The 21,590-nt window shown below is 48.4% G+C and overlaps 1 protein-coding gene across 7 annotated transcripts in view; it reads right to left on the bottom strand.

The window, feature by feature from the left end:
- Positions 1 to 8,312: 8,312 nt before the first annotated feature.
- NR6A1 (nuclear receptor subfamily 6 group A member 1) overlaps positions 8,313 to 21,590 on the bottom strand; it is a 215,035-nt gene continuing 201,757 nt past the window's right edge. For all 7 annotated transcript variants that reach the window (XM_023628841.2, XM_023628842.2, XM_070251764.1 and 4 more), the window contains 3 exons: positions 16,846 to 16,967; positions 13,881 to 14,033; positions 8,313 to 12,134 (listed from right to left, as the gene is read on the bottom strand). In XM_023628841.2, coding sequence (XP_023484609.1) covers positions 12,046 to 12,134; positions 13,881 to 14,033; positions 16,846 to 16,967 — 364 coding nt within the window. In that variant the 3' untranslated portion in view covers positions 8,313 to 12,045. The remainder of the gene's footprint in view (positions 12,135 to 13,880; positions 14,034 to 16,845; positions 16,968 to 21,590) is intronic.

Below are 21,590 nucleotides of genomic sequence, written 5' to 3' on the forward strand. Positions count from 1 at the left end.
ACCCTGGATCAGCAGCATGTCACAAACGTGTAACAACAGTGACAAATACTCATGGTCCTTTCTACCTCTTTTGATGGGAAACTTTGTGAAATGGAGTTCGCTTTCCTCACCTTCCAGAATGGGACAAACAGAGTCTTTCAACCCCCTGGCTCCCTGGAAAGACCCCACCTGGCTTTGCCAGTCTCCTGGTGAGGCCTTGAGCCCTGAGAAGGAGAATCGCTGAGGGGCTAGTGGCAGGGCCTCCAGATTAAATCCCAATTCTGCCATTTTCTAGCCGTGTGCCCTGGGAGCAGTCACTTGTCCTCTTTGGGCCTCACGTCCTCTCCGTAAAATGGGGACAAATAAGACAGCACATGTAACCTAATATATAGTGACTGCCTGGCATGTCATGTGTCTCAATAAATGTTAGCAAAACACAAACAAGCTGAAGGACAGTCCTTTGGGCAGGTCTGTCCTTAGGGGCCCTTTCTGTGTTAAGTGTAAGACTGCAACATCGCCCTGAAGACTTTGCCCTTCTGTGATCGAGTGATTCACCCCAGCGTGGGGAACCCTCAAGGAAAGGCTCAGGGCTGTTTCTCTCTGGGTCCACAGCAGCCAGCGCAGAGAAGCATCAGGGAATGTTTGTTGAATGACTGCTTGCCCCTGCACCCAAGGCCCCCACGTGCCGTTTGTGGATGGAGAATTCTGCCGCCTGCTCCTCCTGTCCTGCCATCTTCTCTGTAGGCAGTCACCTGTCACCTCTGTCACCTTCCACCACTCAGGCTGGGTGCCCCTCACCCTAATCACCCTGGATGTGTTTCCTGATGTCCCGTTTCTCTGTGCTGCCCCTCCTCTGCCCTCCCTCTCCCTGGATTCTGGGAATGGAGAGGCCCGAACACAAATGTGCCTCCTATGTGCTGGGTCCCCTACTAACTAACTAACACCTGTGGTCAGTCTGCAACCCTCTCCACCGTCCTGGGCGGTAGGCAGTATTTTCTCCTAGCTTCCCATAGCAGCATTTGAGAGATGAGGAAACTCAGGTTCAGAGAGCCAAGGCATCTTCCCAAAGTCACAAAGTAAGGGTGTGATAGAATCAGAATTCGAATCCCGGCAGTGGGAGTCCAGAACCCGGGCTTGCAGACTCAGCCAGAGCCCCTGGGTGGCCTATTTGTCCCTTCCTTCCAGCTCCAGCCCAGGTGGTCCCAGGCCATGAGACCCACCCAGAGGGGAAGGAGAGGGGGTGTCGTCCTGACCCAGGACCCCCTCCCTCCCTTCCCACGCAAACAAAGCCCAGGGTCTCTCTTCTAAGTGGGGACTTTCCCAAAGTGCCAGGCCAATTTCCTGGAGGTGGAACAAGGAACAAACAAACCAGAGACCCAGAGGCTGAAATGAAGAGACAGACAGAATCAGCAGGCTGGGGTTGGGGTACAGTGTAGAAAGACAGACAGGAAAAGAAAGAATCCCTAGAGAGAATGAGGCAAAAAATGAGAAAAGAAAGAAATGGGAGACCCATTGACAGCATAACAGACCCAGAGATGGTCAGAGAGAGAGAAAGAAAGAGGGAGGGAGAGAGACAGAGACAGAGAGAAAGAGAAAGGGGTGGGGGGGGGGCGGAGAGAAAGGAGAGAGAGGAAGGGGAGGGAGGGAGGGAGACAGGGGAAGGAATGAGAGAGAAATTCAGCTAGAGACAGAGAAAGAGAAGAAATGAGAGAGAGAGAGAGAGACAGGCAGAGAATGAGAGGAGGGAGGGGGCAGGGGCCCCCAATTGGAGGCAGAAGGAGCGTGGATGTGGAGACCCCTAGCAGGGCAGTGGAGGGGCGGGGCTGCTGGCAGCGGCCGAGCTGTTTCCGCTGCACCCCTTATCAGCCTGCTGCCAGATGTTCAGATCCGATGCCAATGTCAGAGAAGTCCATAGTGCCGGGTCAAGGCCGTGGCCAGAGGGAGCCTCAGCTGCAGCGTGGGGAGGGGCGGGGGGATGGCAGTAGACCTGCTCCTTCTTTCCCCTCTGCCTCACGCCTCTCCGGGCTGGACCACCTGGTGGGGGTGGGAGAGACCAGGTGCCTCTGCGGGCTACTCCTCTAGTCTCAGAGCAGGGACTGGTGGAGGGCGAGTGGGGCTCCTGACAACATGTGGACACGCATGTCTTTGCACACCCCCACACGAAAGAAAGCGTATGGACACATGCACGCAGACCCACACTCGTGCACATAAGTGAACAAAGCCACATGGGGACAGCTCACAGTCCTGTGCACAGCTGCTTCACCACAGCGCCCCTCTGCCTGAGCCCCTGCTCTACATGGCCCGCTTAGTGAGCCACTGGCCCCTCACCTGAGCCAGGACTGCAGCCGGAGCTGGAGAAGTGAGCCTCTCTGGCTAGTGGGCTTCCCAGGGTCCACCCTGATCTTCTGTAAATGGGACACTCGCAGAATCTGCATGCCGTCAAGGGCTCGGCTGGGAGACCTGAGACCTTCTGGAACACGGGGCCTGGTGGAGACCCTCAGGAAGAGATGCTGGGCTTGGGTGTCTGGCAGGGCGGGGGCTCCAGCCTTGGGCCTGGGCCTCTCCACCGTGCTCCTGGAGCGTGCAGCCGCAGCTGGGGCCCCCCTTCCTGGGGTAGTTTATCTCACAGTGCACACGCTTGGCCCTCAAGGGGTGACCCAGCCTTGCTCCCCACATTCCTCTTCAGCCACGCAGCCGGTGGGCCCCCCACAGCCCTGAGACAGGGCCTGTACTTGGGGGGTGGTCAGGAGCAACAACTCAGAGCCATCCCACTGCCCTCTTGGCCCCAGCGCTTTGCAGCTGTGTCTTCACTTCTTTCTCTGCTTTTGTCTCTCAGCATCTCTCTGATTTTGTCTCGGCCATGATGACTCTGTCTGTCGCTGTTTTTGCCTCAATCTTTCTTTAGGAGTGTCCTAGTTTGTTTTTCTCTGTTTCAGTCTCTTTGCCTCTCTCTAGGGTCCTTGAGTGGGACCAAGTCTGGGGATATCGCTGCTCTTCCTTCTGGCTCACAGTGGCCAGCCTCAATGGGCAAAGATCCTGGGCAAGTGGAGGCCTTAGACTTGTCATGGGTGAACTGGGGTGGCCCAAGCAGCAGAAATCCAGACCCCTCCCACCCACCTGCTAAGAGTCAGCCCTGATAATGGACACTGATCTGGGCCTGGAGCTGGTGGGCTCCCCCATGTAGCAGAGAGGACAGGGGGGTAGGAGGAGGAAGCTGGGGCTGGAGGTCTCCCTGCCTGAGGGCCTCCTTCCTGTTTGTGGGGAAGTGATTGCCTCAGAAAGCTGCTCAGGGGAGAGGAGGGAGGCCATGGTGTCTTCCGGGAAGCTGGCCAAGGGCCTGAGGCCACCCTCCCTGTGCCCACATGGGGCCTGCCGGCCCTGACTTAAAATAGTGCAGTTCCTCCACCACTGCTGCTACTGGGCCAGCCCAGAACTCAAAGGGCTGCTGGCTGCTGCTTGCGCTCCTGGCCCCCGAGGCTGAGGGCGGAAGGGACTCACCCACCTCTCCAACCCACCCAGATTAAGGCTGGAGGCTGCGTCTTGACAATGCGGGTCGGGGTGGGGAGCCACAGAGAAAGCAGAGGTTCCTGAGTCAGAAGCCCTGGATTCGAGTCTCTGCTCCAACACTGACGAGCTGTGAGACTTGGGGCGGCCATCTTATCTCCTTGAGCCTCGGTTTCCACTTCCGTAAAACAGGGTGAGCGCCTGGCTTTCAGCCTAAACGAGACCACATGCATAGACTCCTCAGACCCTTGCTGGGCGTAAAGTGGACATGACAAATGGGAGTGCTCTTGCTGGCTTTGCTTCAAACTCCTCCCCCTGAGCGAGGGCCTCCTCGGAGCTTTGCTCAGTTCCTCCATCACTCCTTGGACTAGGTGCGAACAGGGAAGGTCTGTGGAGAGGGCGCTTGCAGGCAGGGCAAGGATGGGGCTGTGGTCTCCATGGTGAGACTCGTTGCCAAGGGAACAAGACTCCAAGAGCCCTGGGTCTGGCAGTTGGGCACTTTTGCCACAGGAGCTCAGAGAGGCTGATTACCACCGAGGACCTGAAGCCCTGGTGGGCAGCCAGGCCAAGCTGGAGAGGTGGCTCCTGGCTCTGCGGGGTTTCTGCTGTTGGGGTGTGAGGGGCTGCAGCTCCCCTCACGCAGCTTCCTTTCATGGACTGACTTCATTGAGCCCCTGCTTGGAAGCAGACACAGTGAATTCTCCTTAAACCCCTAAGACACAGGCACGGTCATCTCCAACTATCTGACGGGGAAAGTGAGGATCAGAGTGGGATCCGGGTCAAGGCCACATACAACTGGTAAGGGGAAGAGTTGGAATTGCAACTTAGATGGGGAGACCCCTGGTTGATGTGCCTGCTGTCACACAAGCTCCCTGAGGGAAATGATCCTGGGAGAGGGCTCCAAGCAGCCTCACCCAACCTCCTCCCAACAACCTCCCCTGGTATCATTTCTGGGGGCTTCTGGCTTCAGTCTCTGACATACTCTAGAGCTGCCCGCATACTGTCTCCTCCTCGGTTACAGAGGAAGATCTTCCCTCAGAGGGTTTGTGTAAGGATAGGAGGCCCTCAATCAGTGCTGGTTTATATTCATTCCTCAGGTTACACATGTCATGTAACCTTATGCAAATTACTCTTCTGGGCCTCGGTTTCCTTATCTGTAAAACGGGATCATTAAGCATCAACCGCACAGGCTGGCTTTGAGGTATCAGTAATCGAATGCACATAAAACGATTATTAGCATGGTGCTTTGCCTCGCTCAATGTATGTTAATTGCTTTATTATTCTTAACTTCCAGATTATGGCCTGGCACTCAAGGAAACCTAAAGCTCAGCATTAGATATGCAGCAAACTTACAAATTGACAGTAGTGTCCTAAATTTTATTCCATGGAACACTGTCCCAAGGGAGTTTTAACAGGAGGAAAGAATGTTCTGTGCTCAAATACTTTTGGTAGACCCCGGACTAAAGAAAATTATTTTTCTTCAGGTAGGACTTCTCAGAGCCTTTAACGCGCCCAAAAAGGTTGGGAGTCAATAAGAGGAAGGCAGAGTGAGTGCTCTCGTTTCCCAGATTTTTGACACTAGAAATCCTGCTGCTTTTTCCATGCAGCCACCTGCGGGTTGGTGTGAGAAACCACACAGATTTGGTGTCTGCAGCCTTCTACATACATTTGGGATGGCGCTGCTTTTCAGATCAGTCTGGTTGGGTCTGTTCGTTCACCTCTTACAGAAATCAATCCTTTATTAAAGAGTTTTGTTTGTTCTGTTAATAGCAAAAAGTTCAACCGAAGGCCATTACTGAGCCTTGTTACAAACTCCAGACATTCGCATTCAGCACTGCTGAGTTGCTAAGACCAACCAGGGAGGAAGCCTGTTGTAACTCTGGTATCAGATAGACCTGGATTCAAAAGCCAATTCTGCCACTTACTCATGTATCTGTTTAGGCAAATAGCTTAACTTCCTCGGGCCTCAATTTGCTTATGAGTAAAATGGGGCTGAGACCTACACCTTGCAAAATGGTTTTGAGGCTCACAGGAGACCACGCAGGTAAAGTGCCCGTCACAGCGCCGGGCACTCAGCAAATGCGTGCCTTCTCCTCCTTCCACCTCTGTGTCTTATCTGTTCCCTCTTGTGGGGGAAGGAAGAGTCTACTAATTAGTTCTGCAGCATTTCCTTTGTTCTAAAACCATCTCTTTCAAACCTCAAGGGCTCTCTGGTCCCTTGTGCTGGAGGCGGCTGAGGTGTGGGAAGGCAGCTGGGCTGCCCCTCATTCCACACGTGAGGATTTAACAGACTTTGATCAGACTGTCCTCAGCCTTTCTCTTTACCAACTGAGGGGCCTTCATCTTTCCCATCTGTCTCCACATGACCCTCAGCCCAAACTCTGCCACTTCTCTGACCGTATGAGCAGCAGGGTTACAGGACAGTTGGGCTTTCGAGCTGGGCAGATCTGGGTTCAAGTCCTGACTCTGATACTTCCTGGGTGACTCTGGGCACATCTCTTGACCTCTCACAGCCTCCATTTTCATAGCTCTAGAAAACTCATCTATTTTCTGGAAGGACCAGTATTAACTGGCTGGACCATAGTGACATCCAGGCAGGCCACCCACCAGCACACTGCAATCACTGAGATGCAACCGTCTTTTCTGAGACTTAGCAGATAGCTTTCCTTCCCCAAATTCCTAAACGTGGCATTCAAGGTTCCCAAGTTCTTCTCCAGCCTCAACTCTCGCTAATTGCTCCCATCTGCCACCATTCCTGCCATGGCAGTCCCTCGTTACACTTGAATATTCCATATGTTGCTGATTTCCCGCCAGGCCTTCAAACACGGTGATCCCTCTGCCTGGTCTCTCCTCTTTCAGTCTGGTGACTTGTCTTCAAGGCCCACCTTTAACACTCATCTATGAAGCCCTTCCTGAGTAGAACAAGACCACTCCCTCTTTCAGGCCCTTACAACCCCATATACATCCTTAATTACAACCCTGATCTCACTGTACTACAAAGGCCTGTTTGCCTTTCCCACTAGACTCAGTTCCTTCGAGCTGTGCCACTTTCTGGCTGGGTGCCCCTGGATGAGTCCCTTCACCTCACTGAAACTTAGTTCCTTCCTTTATAAAATAGAAGTAATGATCCTTGAAGTTCCAGGAGGCTCAGGTTTGGGAAAAGCCCTAACACAGCGTCCAGCACACAGAGCAGGCGCCTTGGTCAGTGCTGGCTCACTGGTCCCAGCAGTTCTGAGACACACCCCTCTGCCGACAACCCTCAGCAATAGGAACTGCGTGGGCGTCAGCTCCAGGCAGGAGTAGCCAGCCAGCTCCTTAAGGACACCCTGTCGGCCCTCCCCAGAACCCCAGACAGGCTTCACAGACAGATGCCATGTGCAGAAGGATTCACATTTATTGGTTCAAATACAGTACCTAACATTTGCTAAACATGCATTTCACACTAATTGGTCACATTTCCACAGGTAGTCAATTCACAGAAAAGGGCCCATCCCTGGCCAGCTGGCAGGGTGGGAGGTAGCAGAGGGCCTGGGCAGCCTGGAGAGCCCACCAACCATCGTCTGGTCAGGCAGGGTTGATGGAGCCAGGCTGGCGGGCAGCCCTTGGCCGGCCCTTTGGGGACAAGGGCTCAGAGACATCCTGTTTACTCGATTCCTGCACAGGACTGTGGGTAGAGGTGGGCCTAGGGGAGGCAGCCCAGGAGTAGGCTCATGGATGCACTTGCTGCCAGAGGCCCCTGCAAGTGGTGTCCCGGGAGGTGGTGCTCCCTGCGCCTTAGGTCACAGGAAGGAATGGAGGCCTCTTCAAGGGGTGGCTAGTCCCTGGCTGGGCATGTGGGAAGGCCTCCCCAGACATGGCTCAGACATTACAATGCAGCCAACAAGCCCCTATCGCAGGCCTAGGATGGCAACACAGACAAAAACACCAACACCCCAAGGCAGGAGGGGTTTCTTCCTCGACAGAAACATGTAAACAGAGCAGGAGCTACAGTATTCTTTTCCCACAGGATTCCTCAGAGAGGAATCGACCAGGATGTCACTCAAGAGGTAGTTTTTCTTTCTTTTTCACGGAAATTTGAGTCAACAACATTATCACCTATTATAAGACATTTCAGAGAAAGAAACAAATAGTCAACAAAGGGCAAAAATGATCCTTTGGCTGGCAGGGCTGGCTCCAGGATTTGGAAGGCTAGCCTCCACCAGTAACACAACTTCTTTCTTGGGCTTGGAGCAAGCTCTGGCCTGGCTCACAGCTTCCCTTTGAGCCTGCAACTGATTCCTGAGAAGGCTGTGGCCCATTTAGGGCTGCAGGCCCAGAAGAGGGAGGCCACATGGCAACTGGATTCGGCAGAGAGACCAAGTATCTTATGAGCTGGTAGAAGCAGGGTCACTGTGGCTCATGTTGCAGGACAGCCAGACGTCTTCAAGTCTCAAGGTAGTCCAGGTCTGGCCAAAGAGGAAGCCCCAGCTTACTCCCAGACTCAGCATGTTCTCTGGGGCTCCTACCTCTGAGGAACCAGTCCAGGTCTGGCTCCCAAGCCCAGAAAAGAAGCCGCATGTGGCAGCCAAGAGAGGGGTTTCTGGGGACCCTGTAATTAAATACACATCCCTGAGCTGTGGCCCTAGAAACCCTTGCCTCAAGGCTAACCAGTTTCCAGCACCTGGTGGAATGATTGCCGTTTCTCATCCTGAGACACAGATAAAACTTCATTTCACAGACACTGGACAAAGATGCTTCAAGCCGAGGAAAAGGGAGAAACGATCAACTGCAAAGGCAGGGGGAGTGCAGGGGACTCTGGCGGATCAAGTTGGGGAAAGTAAGATTAGTGGTTTTTTTGTTAGTTTTTTTTCTTTTTTTGGTTTTGTTTTTTTGTTTTTTACTTTAAAAAAATCAATAAAGAAAAATTTAAAGTTTAATAAAAGGGCTGGTCTGAAAGACTGGATTTCTTAAAATAGTAGCAAAATTTTAAAAAGCAACAGGGGAAAAAGACATAGACCAGGGGCCCAGAGCTAAAGACTTGGAACCAGTGCTCAACTCCCTGCCCTGCTGGGAGGCCAGGGTCCCTTTCCTTTGGCCAACCTTGGACATGGCTTAGATGCTGCCCACGCTGGGTTTATCTGTCCGTCTCCATCTATCCCATTCCCCAGGAAATCCAGAACAAACAAACAAAGGTAGGAAATGGGTAGTAGAGCAAAGCAGCTAGCTCAGAGAGCCTAGGGTTTTAAGGACCTGATGACATATTGGCCATGGCAGGTACTCACTTCCCTGAGAAGGGGTGGCAAGTGAGGGGCAGGTCGGTGTGGAGTGAGTGACTGTCAGTGATGCCATGGAGACCCCTAGAGTCCCTCTCTCCCCTCTGGTTCCGGGGAACTGGAGAGGGAAGTTCGTGCCTGCTGCCTTCTATCCCTGGAGGTTCACCCACCTCACTCGGGGGCTGGGCACGGGGGCTGGGTGTCCTCTGAGCCAGGTGGAGTGCTTTGAGACAGGTTCTAGGGACTTTCTCCAGACTAAGGACAAGACCACCAACTCTTGTGAAAGACTCCAAAAGTCTACAAAGGAGCCAGAGAGCATGAGTTGCAGGTGAAGTTCTAAGATTCCAGACTTTTGTCTTGGGTCAAGAAAACACTGAAAAGGAAAGGAAGGGAAAGCTTGTATGTTTCACTGCAGTGCAAGGAGGCGGGATTCTCCTTTTCCACACAGCTTTCAGGGTCATGTTTATGGTGGAAAAATTGTCACTCAAAGAGAGTGCTGTTGGTGGCAGGGGATCAGAGAGAGGAGGGGAGAGAGGGGAATTAGAGACAACATGAACAACTTTTCTTCTTCCACTAGCAAAAAGGCTACCTGTTAACCAAACGCTATGGGAAGAAAGGCAAAAAACAAGCACCAAACCTCCCCCTCCAACCTTTCTCTGTGTCCTTCAAACCGAATGCACAAATACATCTAGTGGTTGACCTAATGTCTCCACGCTGCTAGCTACACTCCTACCTTCTCCTCATAATACCTGAGTTTGCAATGCAACACATTCACTTTACCCTGTTTAAAAAAGCCCACGTCATAAAAGGACTGGGTGCAGAAGACATTAAAGGCAGTCCACAGGTCAGGCTCCGGCTCGGAACACACGGCCACTTGGCTCAGAGATTCTGCAGGGCTCTCAGCAATGAATGGGCTCTTTGTTCTGTGGAATCGGCTGCAAACATTTGTAAAAATGGATTTGTACAATGGCAACTTGCAAAACCTTTCCCCCACTCCACAAATTAACAACTTGCTCTGTTTAATGCTGTATTATTGGAGAGATGTGTTCTTGCCTCATCAAAGAGCAATTTCCTTTGATACCTAACACAACTGGTAAAATGCTTAATTTAAGAGAAAGCGATTTCAAAAAATAATAATTTGACAGATGGAGGTCTAAGCAAAGAAAGATGCTACACATAGGAGCCGTCGTGGGGAAGGGTCTCGCAGAGGGGCCTCCTCCCCTGTCTTGAGGGAAGCAGTTTGGAGTCTGACCTGTAGCCAAAGAATGTGATCTACTTGGTTAAATAAAAATTCAGGGAAACAAAAATATTGTGAACTTAGAAATAAACAGATACACATACACACAAATCTTCTCATTGACAAGTGAGAAACATTCCGGTTGGAGCTTTTCCTGAGCAACATGTCTCTTTCTTTCCTTTCCTTCTCAGAGCAGGTGGGGAAACGACATTGAGGAGCAATGCTCTGAGTTTTAGATCCATTAAGGGACAGAGTCATCACTCTGCTGGTACCCGTAACAATTCAGTGGAAAGAAAAAAATTACAATTCGACACAGACTACCCGGTATGCACCCGATGTGGTGGCCCACTGGGTACGTTTGCTAGGCCGAGTTGGGAAGAGAGCAAATGGCCTTTGACTAAACAGGCAAAAAAACCAGGTGCTGTAGGCGCCCCCTTGCCTACCGAGGGATGCACCCAGCTAAGAGGTCTGTCTGCTGCAGTGGCTGTGGGAGGTGCCTGGGTATAGGCAGGGACCATTGCTTTAGTAAGGCAGAGAAGGGAAAAGCACCCGAAAGAGTTCCAAGGTGTGGCCACTGGCCAAAGCCAAGAGGGTAAGAACACTTACAGGGACGAGGTAGGGCAGGTAGTGAAAGAACAAGGTCCAGGCCACATCTGCAGAGGGGGCAGCCAGGCCCTTAGGAACATGAGGTAGTTTAAAGCCCCCTTTCCCTTCCAGGTGCTTTGGACTCCAGCCCTCCAGGCCTTGGTCAGCCAGGCCACTGATACTCTAAGGGGCAGCTGGGCCGCTCTAGGCCTTGGGCTTTCTGTTCTGAGAAAATCTGGTCTCATTTTGGAGAGATAAGGAGAATGTGAAGCACAATGTAGGGACAAAAATTCTGGGCAGCAGACAGGTGAATGTTCTTCCCACTGTTTGAAAAAGAGACTGCATGTTTTGGATTTAGTCCTAGGGGTAGGATGGGATGGGGTGATGGGAGGAACAGGGAACTCCAAAGGAAGAGTATTTATTCTTTCAGCAGTCTGGTCTCTGTCCCATTACCCTTTGAAGAAAGCAAGGAGAAAGGAGTATAAATCAGTAGTGAGCACCAGGATTCAGGGCGTGACATTTTGTTCAGTTGTTTTGTCAAAGGGTCAACAGAAGTCAAATTTATAAGGGAGAGTGGAGTCTGAGGAAGGTAGGCCTTGGTAGATCCAGGTAAGGAAACTAGGTAGCTGTGAGCTCCAAGGGAGCTGGTAGGCAAGTCTCAAGCTTACTGCCAGGATTTTGCCTGGATGAAAAGTTGATGGTGGCAGAAACTGATAGTGGTGGTTCAGATCGGGGTTGGGGGGGGGGGGGAGGGGGGCAGAGCATGGCGTGAGAACAAAAACCCTTCTCCTTGGGGATGTGTTTGGAAAGAGGACACCCAACTTAGATTTGGTCACTGTGCCTGTGCCCCAGTCTCAACTTTCCTGCTTTCCAAAGAAAAGAGATGCTAAATCTTCATCTCCTGTCCTGTTCCCAATGTCTCACCCACTTTGCTTAGTAAACCTCCGAACACCACTCTGCCCTTTTATGGTGTGCTCTTTTACCTGGCAATTCTGTGGCTAGAAAAAGGCAGTTTGCTCTCTGACAGACAAATGGATGAGTCTGCTGAGAACACGTGGAAAAAGTAGGGATGGCCACACCCCCCCTTTCCACTGAGGTAGTCGTCTTTGTCAACATTATGGAAATAGTCATCTCAGCCCCATCCCACCCTCTCCCTCAAAATACAAAAGAACTATCTCTAAACAATGACAATACTGTAACATTAAACATCTTCACATTCTGTAAACTGCAAGGAAATGCATCGGCTGCATTCACACAAAAGCATGTGCATCATGTTGAAGGCCATACATTCAACTCTGTCGTGAAATAAATATATAGAAAAATGAGGTTAAAAAAACAGACGAACAAATAAAAACTCTTCTTGCTATGGAGGCAACTGGAAACACTGCTCCACAGCCTCCATCTTGGTCTCTCTGGCTCCTTCTTGTGGAGCCTGTCCTGCCCACCCTGGGCGTTGTGGTTGGCCCGAGGAGGGGTGCTGGCAACAGGTCATTCCTTGCCCACACTTGTCTTGCAGGAGTGCAGCACCACCTTAAAGAGGAGGGGTAGCTGCTCCAGTGGTACGTTCACCATCTTTCCTGGGAACAAGGTAGGAAAAAAAGAGTTAACAGTGGCTGCTAGTGGACTTCTCTGCCTCCTCTTGGGCTGGTGAAGGGAGAATGTTGCCTTTTTGAGTGACTGGGGCAAGGAAAGTACCAGGAATATCACAAAGGTCAAACAGACTGGGCTAATGTGCTAATACCCAGCCCCTTTGTGGTGCCCTAGGGAGTGCAGGAACGGTGCAAACAATAATCGTTGCTAGTACCCAAGGCATACTTCCTCTGTGCGAGGTCTTTAAATACATTACCTCATTTAGTTCTCAGAGTATTTCCGTGTGATAGATATTACTTTTTAATCCTCATTTTACAGATGAAGAAATCTGAAACTGAACAATGATTCCTAGATGCCCTCCTAGAGCTAAAATACCACAAGAAACTTATAGCCTGTTTTCTTTTTTTTTCCTGGTGGATTTTCTAACTAGTATTCTATAAACACTGCTCTTCAGAATAGTGTAACACGTTAATGAAAGCACTGAGGAAAAAAGGGGGTGGGTCACATGGGCAAATAAATCTGAGAAATTCAGGGTTAAAAAAGGTATACAGGTTTCTTTACTGGAGGACTTCTCAGAAGATTTGGTGTGCTAACAGACTCTGTAAATACCTGAGGCCGTGGCTCTTCTCCCTGACAGCACCTTAGAGTCACCTGCAGAATATTTAAAAATACTGACACCCAGGCCCCCCTCCATACCAATTAGATCAGAATCTCTGGAGGTACAACCCAAGTATGGATATTTTTTTTAAAGCTTCCCAGGTGATTCAAAGTGCTACCAAGGTTGAGAACCAGCTCTGTGGGGAGAATGGGGTATAATTTCTGACTTCCTTTTATTTCAGAGGGCACCTGATTAATATTTCATTTGGTAGAACATAGTTTTGAAAATGCTGAGACATAAACTATTAAAACATCCCTAAAATTCCAATAGTTTAGGTCCAGTTCACATCTGCTAGACTTACTCTGGGCCCAAAGAGTAGAAAACAATTCCTTTGTTAGATTAAAAAGTTTTTCCTCCAAAATTGTACTGCTGAATTTGACAGAAACAACCTCAGCCTAGAGGTCACGTTTCTGATCTGCCCCTCAGTATGAGCTGAAAAACCATAAACAAGAATCTTTACAAAATGAAGCAAAGCGACAGTGACGACAACAGCCAGGATTTTATATTGAAATGGACCTATTTATGTGTCAAGACACTCAGGAGGAGGGGAGACGACAAAACAACAACAAAAATTCCTCTGCAAATACAGGATCTTTGAGAATTATTTTAAAGATATTACTTTAAATGAATGATCCCTGAAAACCTATAGGCAAGTGTATGAAATGAAGTTAATTAAATTGAGATATAATTCACATAGCCTACAATCCACACTTTTAAAGTACACAATTCAGAAAATGAAGTTAATCTCAGAAAGTCTGGGCCTGTTTTCCCCTCCACAGAATGACCATCATATCGCCAACCATCAGCCTTGCAGGGATTGTTCTGAGATTAAATGATATAAGGCCACGAAGTACCCTGCACATCACAGGTGCTGAGGAAATGTTAGATTCTCTTCCCTACAAAGCAAACACAAACTTCTCGTTACAACATAACTTTTCTGAGGGCAAGGGTAGCACCTCTTTTATGCAGTTGGTGAGGGGCCTGGAAGGAGCATCTGGAAAACACTGCTTGCCGTGTTCCCTTCATAAGCTAAGAGAAGCAAGGGGGGGTGGAAGCCCAGCACCCAGAATGTTACCTGCAATATATCGAATCTCAGGTAAGCACATCATGAGGTCAGGAAAGCGGTTTGGCTGATGTGTGTATTTATATTCAGTGAAATCCTGGCAAATGTACCAATATCGCTTGTTCAACTGTTCCAGCTGTGAGGCACTGGTCAGACCCCTGATATCTGTGAAAAAAACCACACAGGAAATGGGAGGGGCTTTCTAATGTGGAACAAACACCAGCTCCTTGAAAACGTGCGTTTTTCTATTAAAAATTATTAAACATGTCACAACAGGGGACCATATCTCTTTCTGACACAGAGGAACAAAGCTCTGGATAAGGGAAGAGAAAGCAGATAAAGAAGGAAAAAATTATAAAGGACGATCAGTAGACTGAGCCCCTTGACAGGTACGCTGCATCCTTCTCAACTTCATACCCAGCTCCAAGCACAGGGCTTAGCACAAAACAAGCACCAGTGGATGCTGAAAACTGACTGAATAATCTACCAGTCCCAATTTATCCTACATATTGTCTTTAAATTTACCCTTTGCTGGAGCCAATCAGAAATCTTCTGATACCTACACATTCATGCTTGTACATATACTCACACATGGTCTGTGTGCTTCTGCTCATACTATTCTACCTGGGCTGTCATTCTAGTTTTTTCCTATATAGATTTCTCTCTGTCTCATATATATAGATATTTAATACATATATTATATATTAGTGTGTATGTATGCATAATGTAAATGTGTATATATATATATATATATATATATATATATATATTTATATATATACAGCAGTCCGCCTCTTATCTGTGGTTTCACTTTCCACAGTTTCAGTTTCTGCAGTGGTCCAAAAATATTAAACGGAAATTCCAGGAATAAACAATTCTTAAATTTTAAGTTGCATGTCGTTCTGAGTAGCATGATGAAATTTTGTGCCCTCCCTGCTCCATCTTGCCTGGGGCGTGAATCTTCTCTTTGTCCAGCGTAACAACACTGTATATGCAACCTGCCTGTTAGTCACTTAGCAGTCATCTTGGTTATCAGATTGACTGTCACGGTATCACAGTGCTTGTGTTTAACTAACCCTTATTTTACTTAATAATGGCCCCAAAGTGCAAGAGTAGTGATGCTGGTAATTCAGATACGCCAAAGACAAGCCCTAAAGTGCTTCCTTTAAGTGAGAAAGTGAAAGTTATCAACTTGATAAGGAAAGAAAAAAAATCATACGCTGAGGTTGCTAAGGTCTACAGTAATTTTTATTACAATACATTGTTGTAATTGTTCTATGGATTATGCTACTGTTGTTATTCTCTTACTGTGCCTAATTTGTAAATTAAACTTCAGAATAGGTGTGTATGCATAGAAAAAACATCATATATGTAGGGTTCAATACTATTCGTGGTTTCAGCCATCCACTGGGGGTCTTGCAATGTATCCTCTGCAGATAAGGGGGGGACTACTTACACACATCCCTTTTTTATATATAGAATATAAATATTTTATATATATACTTTTTATATATAAATCTCACCCATCCTTTGAGGCCCAGCTTAGATTTATCCTCCTCCGAGTTGTAGCTACTGATCTCCCCTCATCTGAGGCTCGTGTAATGTGTCAAGTGCCATCAGAATGTATACTTCTTGGGGCCGGCCCCGTGGCCAAGTGGTTAAGTTCACGTGCTCTGCTTCGGCGGCCCAGGGCTGCCCAGGGTTTTGCTGGTTAGAATCCTGGGCACAGACATGGATGGCACCACTCATCAGGCCATGCTGAGGCGGCGTCCCACATGCCACAACTAGAAGGACTCACAACTAAAAATACACAACTATGTACTGGGGGGCTTTGGGGAGAAAAAGGAAAAAAACAAAATCTTAAAAAAAAGAGTGTATACTTTTTGAGGCCAGGGACCTGGGATCTAATTTATTTCAATGTCTTTAATGCTCAACACAGGGCCTGGCCTAGGGCAGGCACAGAGAACACCAGATAAGTGTGCGAATGGTGCAGAAGCAGGAGGAGGAGGTTTGGCCAGTGAGGGGGGAGGAGCAGGCAAAGAGGAGGGATTGAGAGTCTCTGGACCAGGACATTGAATACAGGAACAGAGCACTTTAATGTCACAGGCAGCAAAACAGCCAGTTCTACTCTGAGAATAGAGCACTCATGCTACTTTGGAAAAAAGAGAATACAAATTCTCCTTCATACTCTGGTCACCAGCAGCTACCAAGTGCCACTTTGCAAGTAATACACATAAATCACATGCAGCACTCTTGTAATTAAAAGCCATGTTTGACATGCGTGTGTAAGTTTTTGCGCACCCCCACTGTGCCCTGAAGGGGCCGTCAGAACCACTGCCAGCCTGTCACAGAGGCCTTATCTCCAACAGTTTCATCAGTCACTCTGCTCTTCTTCAGCCACTGGTAAACTTGGTACACATTTTAAATGACGCACGTACTGTCCTTGGTGTCTGTGTTTAAATGCATTAAAACTGACTAAACAAAGCAAATCCTCTTCCTTCCTCTATGAGTTATAGAGACTGTGGCATTTAGGTTTTTTTTTAAAATTGAGGTAACACTGGTTTATAACATTATATATATTTCAGATACACATCATTATAATTTGACCTCTGTACACATTACATTGTGTTCACCACCTAAAGTCTAGTTTCCATCTATCATTGTACAAATGACCTCCTTTACCCATTCTGCCCTCCCTCCACCCCCTGCCCCTCTTGTAACCACCAATCTGTTCTCTGCACTTATGTGTTTGTTTATTGTTTTGCATTTAGGTTGGAAGAAAAAACCCAAAGCATGCCCTGCACTACAGAGGGGCAGAATGATAATGAGGGGAGCATAGGCCTTCCAAGATGGTACCCACTTGGTGTGACAGATTCTGTGTGACAGTCCTGAGGGTAAAGGGGGAGAGGGGTGAAACATGAGGGCAAATGCTCACTGACAAAAAAAAAAGGTCCCTTCTCACCCCTCAGCCACTCACCTTGATTTAAGAAGTTAATTGCTTTCATGCAAGCATACTCCTCATTGCTGACCTTTAGCTGATGGAATTTGTGATACAGGTAGATGAGCCGCTCTATCACTTCCATCCCTTCATCACTAAATCTGGGGAACAGACACAGGTGTTAATAGTGGGCTCTGATACCAGTGGAGGTCAGGGAAGGGAAGACAGAGGTCTTTTATAGCTCCTTAAGGCACCTAAGATAGGAAAGAGGCTGAGCTTTGGGGAAATGAAATACAGAACCATTTGTGAAGGACAGGTGAATCCATGGCCTGTCTAGAAGCCAAGGCAGCTCATACAAATGGCCATTCCTAAGCTCAAGTGGAGTGCATCAGATCCAAGTTCAAATCCAGCTTCATCACATAAAAGCTATGAGACCTTGGAAAGGCTGTATGACACCTCTAAGCTTTGAGGTCCTCCTCTATAAAATAATAATGCTTGCCTGCTTGGGGTAACACAGGCCAAAGGAGGTGTGGGAGGTAAACGTGGAAAAATAAGACATTATTGAGATCCTGTTGAGATGAAGCCTCCAGTATCAATGGTAGATGTCATGGTGACTCTATGTGAGCCTCCGCCACAATGCAGAAAACAGTGCTGATAGTATTTATTTAGGTTCACTGTTCCCAGCAGGGCTGAGGTTATGCACAGTGAAAATTTTTGTTGGCATCCCTGATGTCAGCTAGGGAGGGAGGGAAACATTAACTGAGTCTTTATGCCATGCCAGACTGTGCTAGGCAAGTCATGTGCATTATCTCATTGAATTTTCTCAGCCCTATGGGCTAGATGAGATTATCATCACCACTGTACAGATGAGAAACTGAAGTTCAAAGATACACAGCTATCGGGTAGCAGAGCTAGAACTTGAAATTTGGATTAACTCCCCAAGGGCTTGCTTTTCCCAGTATCTAAGGCAGCACCTCCTAGCAGAGAAGACTCAATGCTGGCCATGCTCCTTCTTAGGATAAGGAGTAAGCTCCTTAGGGAAAAAGTTTTAAGCAAAGGAGCCCTAGCCTAGGGGACTAATACTCTGAGTCATAGTGGAGAATATCTCATACCAGAGATGAACATACCACCAAACCAAGGAGGGAAAGGTTTAATGGGGAAGCTGGGGTCAGACCTGGCCTCCACCATTCTAGGAGTGAGCTGGATTGTGGGCCAAGGAGAGTTCCAGACAGGCTGAGGATGCAGCTCAGTCAACAGAGTGAAGATGCTCAGCCCCAGGGCTACTTCTTGGTGACATGTTCAGATCTGGGTATTGCAGCCCCATGCCAGGCAAGAAGGCCCCATCCGGGTAGGGTCCAGAACACCTGCGGATGTACTCCTGATGTCTGGGCTCTGCTGCTTTCTACAGTGACTTTGAAAGCTTTGCAAGGGATTGACTTCCTGGGCAAGCAGGACACTTTCTCTTCCCTGGGGAAACCCTGGCTCTAGTGGGGCCAGAGGCACCTGCACTTCTCAAGCACCAGGGGGAGCTGCAGCAGTAGGTCCTTGGGATGTGGAGCTCTGACCCTCTGCCTCAACGCTTGGCTCCCAGTAGGTCTGAGCTGAGGCTTCTTCCAGTCAGCTGACTTGAACTACTACAATGGCTGACTCCGTTTTTCTCTGTGCCTGGCCCAGGGGCTTTTACAACTTTATTAATACTCTCCCAGACTGGCTAATAAACAAATTTACATTGAATAACAACTATAATAACCTTATCTACCATTTGTTGAGTGTTTGCTACTTGCCAGGCACTTTGTTAAATATTCTACATACGTTATTTCACTGGATACTCCCAATAAATCTGCAAAATGGATATTATAATCCTTTGTTCACAGGTGGAAACAAAGGCTCAGAGAGGTTATTTACTGTACCCCTATTGCATTCTTACATCTTACCCTCCTGATACCCTGTAGGATAATATCACCCCCACATTAGGGATGAGGAAGCAGCAAAAGAGGTTACATAGTAAAAAAGTGTTGGTAGAGTCCAGGTTTAAACCTAATTTTTCTAATTCCAAGCCTACCGTTTTCTCAGTACTACACTGTCCACTCCCTGCCTGTCTTGCTCTTAACTGGCAACTGGGAAAGGCTACCATATGCTACCACAGGGGACCTCAGGAGCTCTGTGTTCCCCAGCAACTCAGCCCAGAGCCCAACCCAGAGTTGGTGCTGGGTTTGCTGCAGTGCCTCCATGATGCCGAGACTTGCAGGAGGCAGTGCACCTGGGAGTGAAGATCAATTCCCATCACAGTACTTTGTTAGAAAAAGGGCTTTACTGCAAATTCCATCCAGTATCTGCTTGGAGGGTACAAGGAAATGGGATGGGGTAGGACATGAAAAAGGAGGATGCAAGCGGAGCAGCAGTGTCAGCATCTGTCTGGTGGCTGAGCAGTGTAGCAAGCAAAGATAACGCTCTCCCCCTTAATCAGCAACCTCTTGCCCCAACTGCTTACTCTGGCACTGCAGAACCTGCAGGTGTGTGGCTAACAGCCAGACCCCTAGCCAGCAGTGTCAAACCTATTCCTGGCTGAGTCCTGACTGGAGGGACACAAAGAAGCTCCCAAGTGCCTGACCTGAGCATATGCCCCAGATCTGCCCTTTCGCTTGGGAAGAACACATACCCTCTTTTCCAAATTTCCCAGGACAGGCAACCATCCTGGACCCCTGGCAGTGGTGGGTGGCTGGAGGCCAGCCGAGCAGCCCCCACTCAGTCTCCACAGCCTGACTGCAAAGCTTTCCTCCACACCCCACATCCCACCCCTTGATAAACAAATTGTTCTCTGTTCCATGGGCCTGCTTTCTCCTGCCGCCGTGCCTCCTCCACATCTGCCCACTCCACAGTTCTAACGCCCCTGTATTCCCTGTCTACAAATTATCAGCATTCAAAGCCAGAAAGTTGGACAAACACACCCATTCTTCTTCTGGGTTCCCATTACACAAGCATGCTAGGACAAGGAAAACATTGCTGCCAGGATCCCCCAAACCACTGGACCATTCAGTCAGCAATTGAAGCTGACACTATATAAGTTATGTCCCATTAAGGGGGCTGAGAGGCCCAGCTGTCTCTTTTTCATTCATCTCAGTGCACCTACTCCCAGGAGCCGTCATCAACCACAACTTTAGAGATCTGCCACCTCAGCACCCACAAACAGACTCCAAGATGAAAAGTAAGACTGCAGCTCCAGGACACATTCCAGAAAATCAAACTTCTGAGAAGGCTAAAGAATCTAGTATAGAGTAATGGTAAAGAGCCTGGGCTTTGGAGCACAACAGATCTAGGCAATAATCTCAACTCCATCTCTCTCTAGCTTTGTAGTCTTGAGTTTTCACCTCTCTGAACTTCATGCTCCTCATCTGTAGGACAGGGATATTGCTAGTGCAGTCTCTTAGGGTGGTAGTGAGGACTAAACAAATAATGTTTGTAAAGCACTTAAGATGGAACTTGGCACAATAAACAGTCTATAATTGTTAGCTATTATCATTACATTAGTAATATAATTAGCAGCAGCATCCTCGCTCCCATGATCACAGTAGAAAAAAAATATCATATGTGTTTCCTGAACTTTATAGCTAGGGGCTGAGCAGGGAAGCTGGGAGGCAACTTTTCAGAGATCCGGCAGAAATGGAGCCAGTGCTCATGAGATAGAAGTGCCCATTAAAGCCCATCCAGTGCAAAGCAGCTTCTCCTGAGTGAAGGAGTCTTGATTAGGGCGAGGAGCAGTCACTGACTGGTGCTACAATCTGCTTTAAATCAAATTCACCCGGCTCACTGTCTGATAACAGCCTGATTAAGGAAAATGGGCACCATAAATTTGATTCAATATTTGAGAAAAGAAAAGGAGGTGATCATGTATCATCTGGGAAAAGCCTTTTCATGACAGCAGGAACTCACTTGCACTCAAGAGTTGTGAAAAAGTAAAGGCATTTTGGGGGAGTGGGAGTAACGCAGGAGCAGGCAAGGTAGGAAAGAGCTACGGCCAATTATAGACTCCACACCCTGGGTTTCTAGCAGAGTGAGGACTGCTTTACAGTGATGAACCTGATTCCAGACGTTCTCATACTTCCACTTCCCCTGACCTCCTGGGCAGTTTCACATGTATCTCAGACTCAACAGACCCCAAATAAAATTCAGAGTGGTTCATCTCAGCCTGTTCTTCCAGGCTCCACTATCTTGGCTAAGAGAATGGTGCCCACCTGCCTGGCAGCATCTCTAACTTCTCCGCTCACTGCAGTCCCACTGACTTTGCCTCCTTGCCGTTTCTTAACTCTGTGCCGCCCTTCTATTCCCATAGTCACTGCTACATCATCCAGGCCTCGTTTTCTTTTACCTGGGCTACAGAACAGCCTCCTACCCAGCCACCGTCCTCTAGCCTGTCCACGCCAATCCATCCTGAGTTTTACAGTCACAGGGATGTTTCTAAAATGCAACCTGACCATGTAATTGCTCCACTGAAAAATGTCCTATGACAGTACTATTTACACAATAAAATCCAAATTCTTTAGACTGGCTTTTGAGCACCTTCAGGACCTGTCTTTTCTGTACCTTTCTCTCCAGTCATTTCTCCCCTCATTTCTCTCTCAGATACCTTCTCTCTAGACCTTAATCCACAGGATTTCTTTTGGTTCTCTGCACAAGCCAACCAACCAGGATCTCCAACATCTAGGACTTTGTGTTATTCTCCTGGCTTCCTGTTGTTCTCTACAATCTGCCTAGAAAAATCTCACTTCGAGATGCAGCTCAAATGT

The sequence above is a fragment of the Equus caballus genome, chromosome 25 (genome assembly GCF_041296265.1).
Source record: "Equus caballus isolate H_3958 breed thoroughbred chromosome 25, TB-T2T, whole genome shotgun sequence".
In the NCBI taxonomy this organism is placed as follows: domain Eukaryota; kingdom Metazoa; phylum Chordata; class Mammalia; order Perissodactyla; family Equidae; genus Equus; species Equus caballus.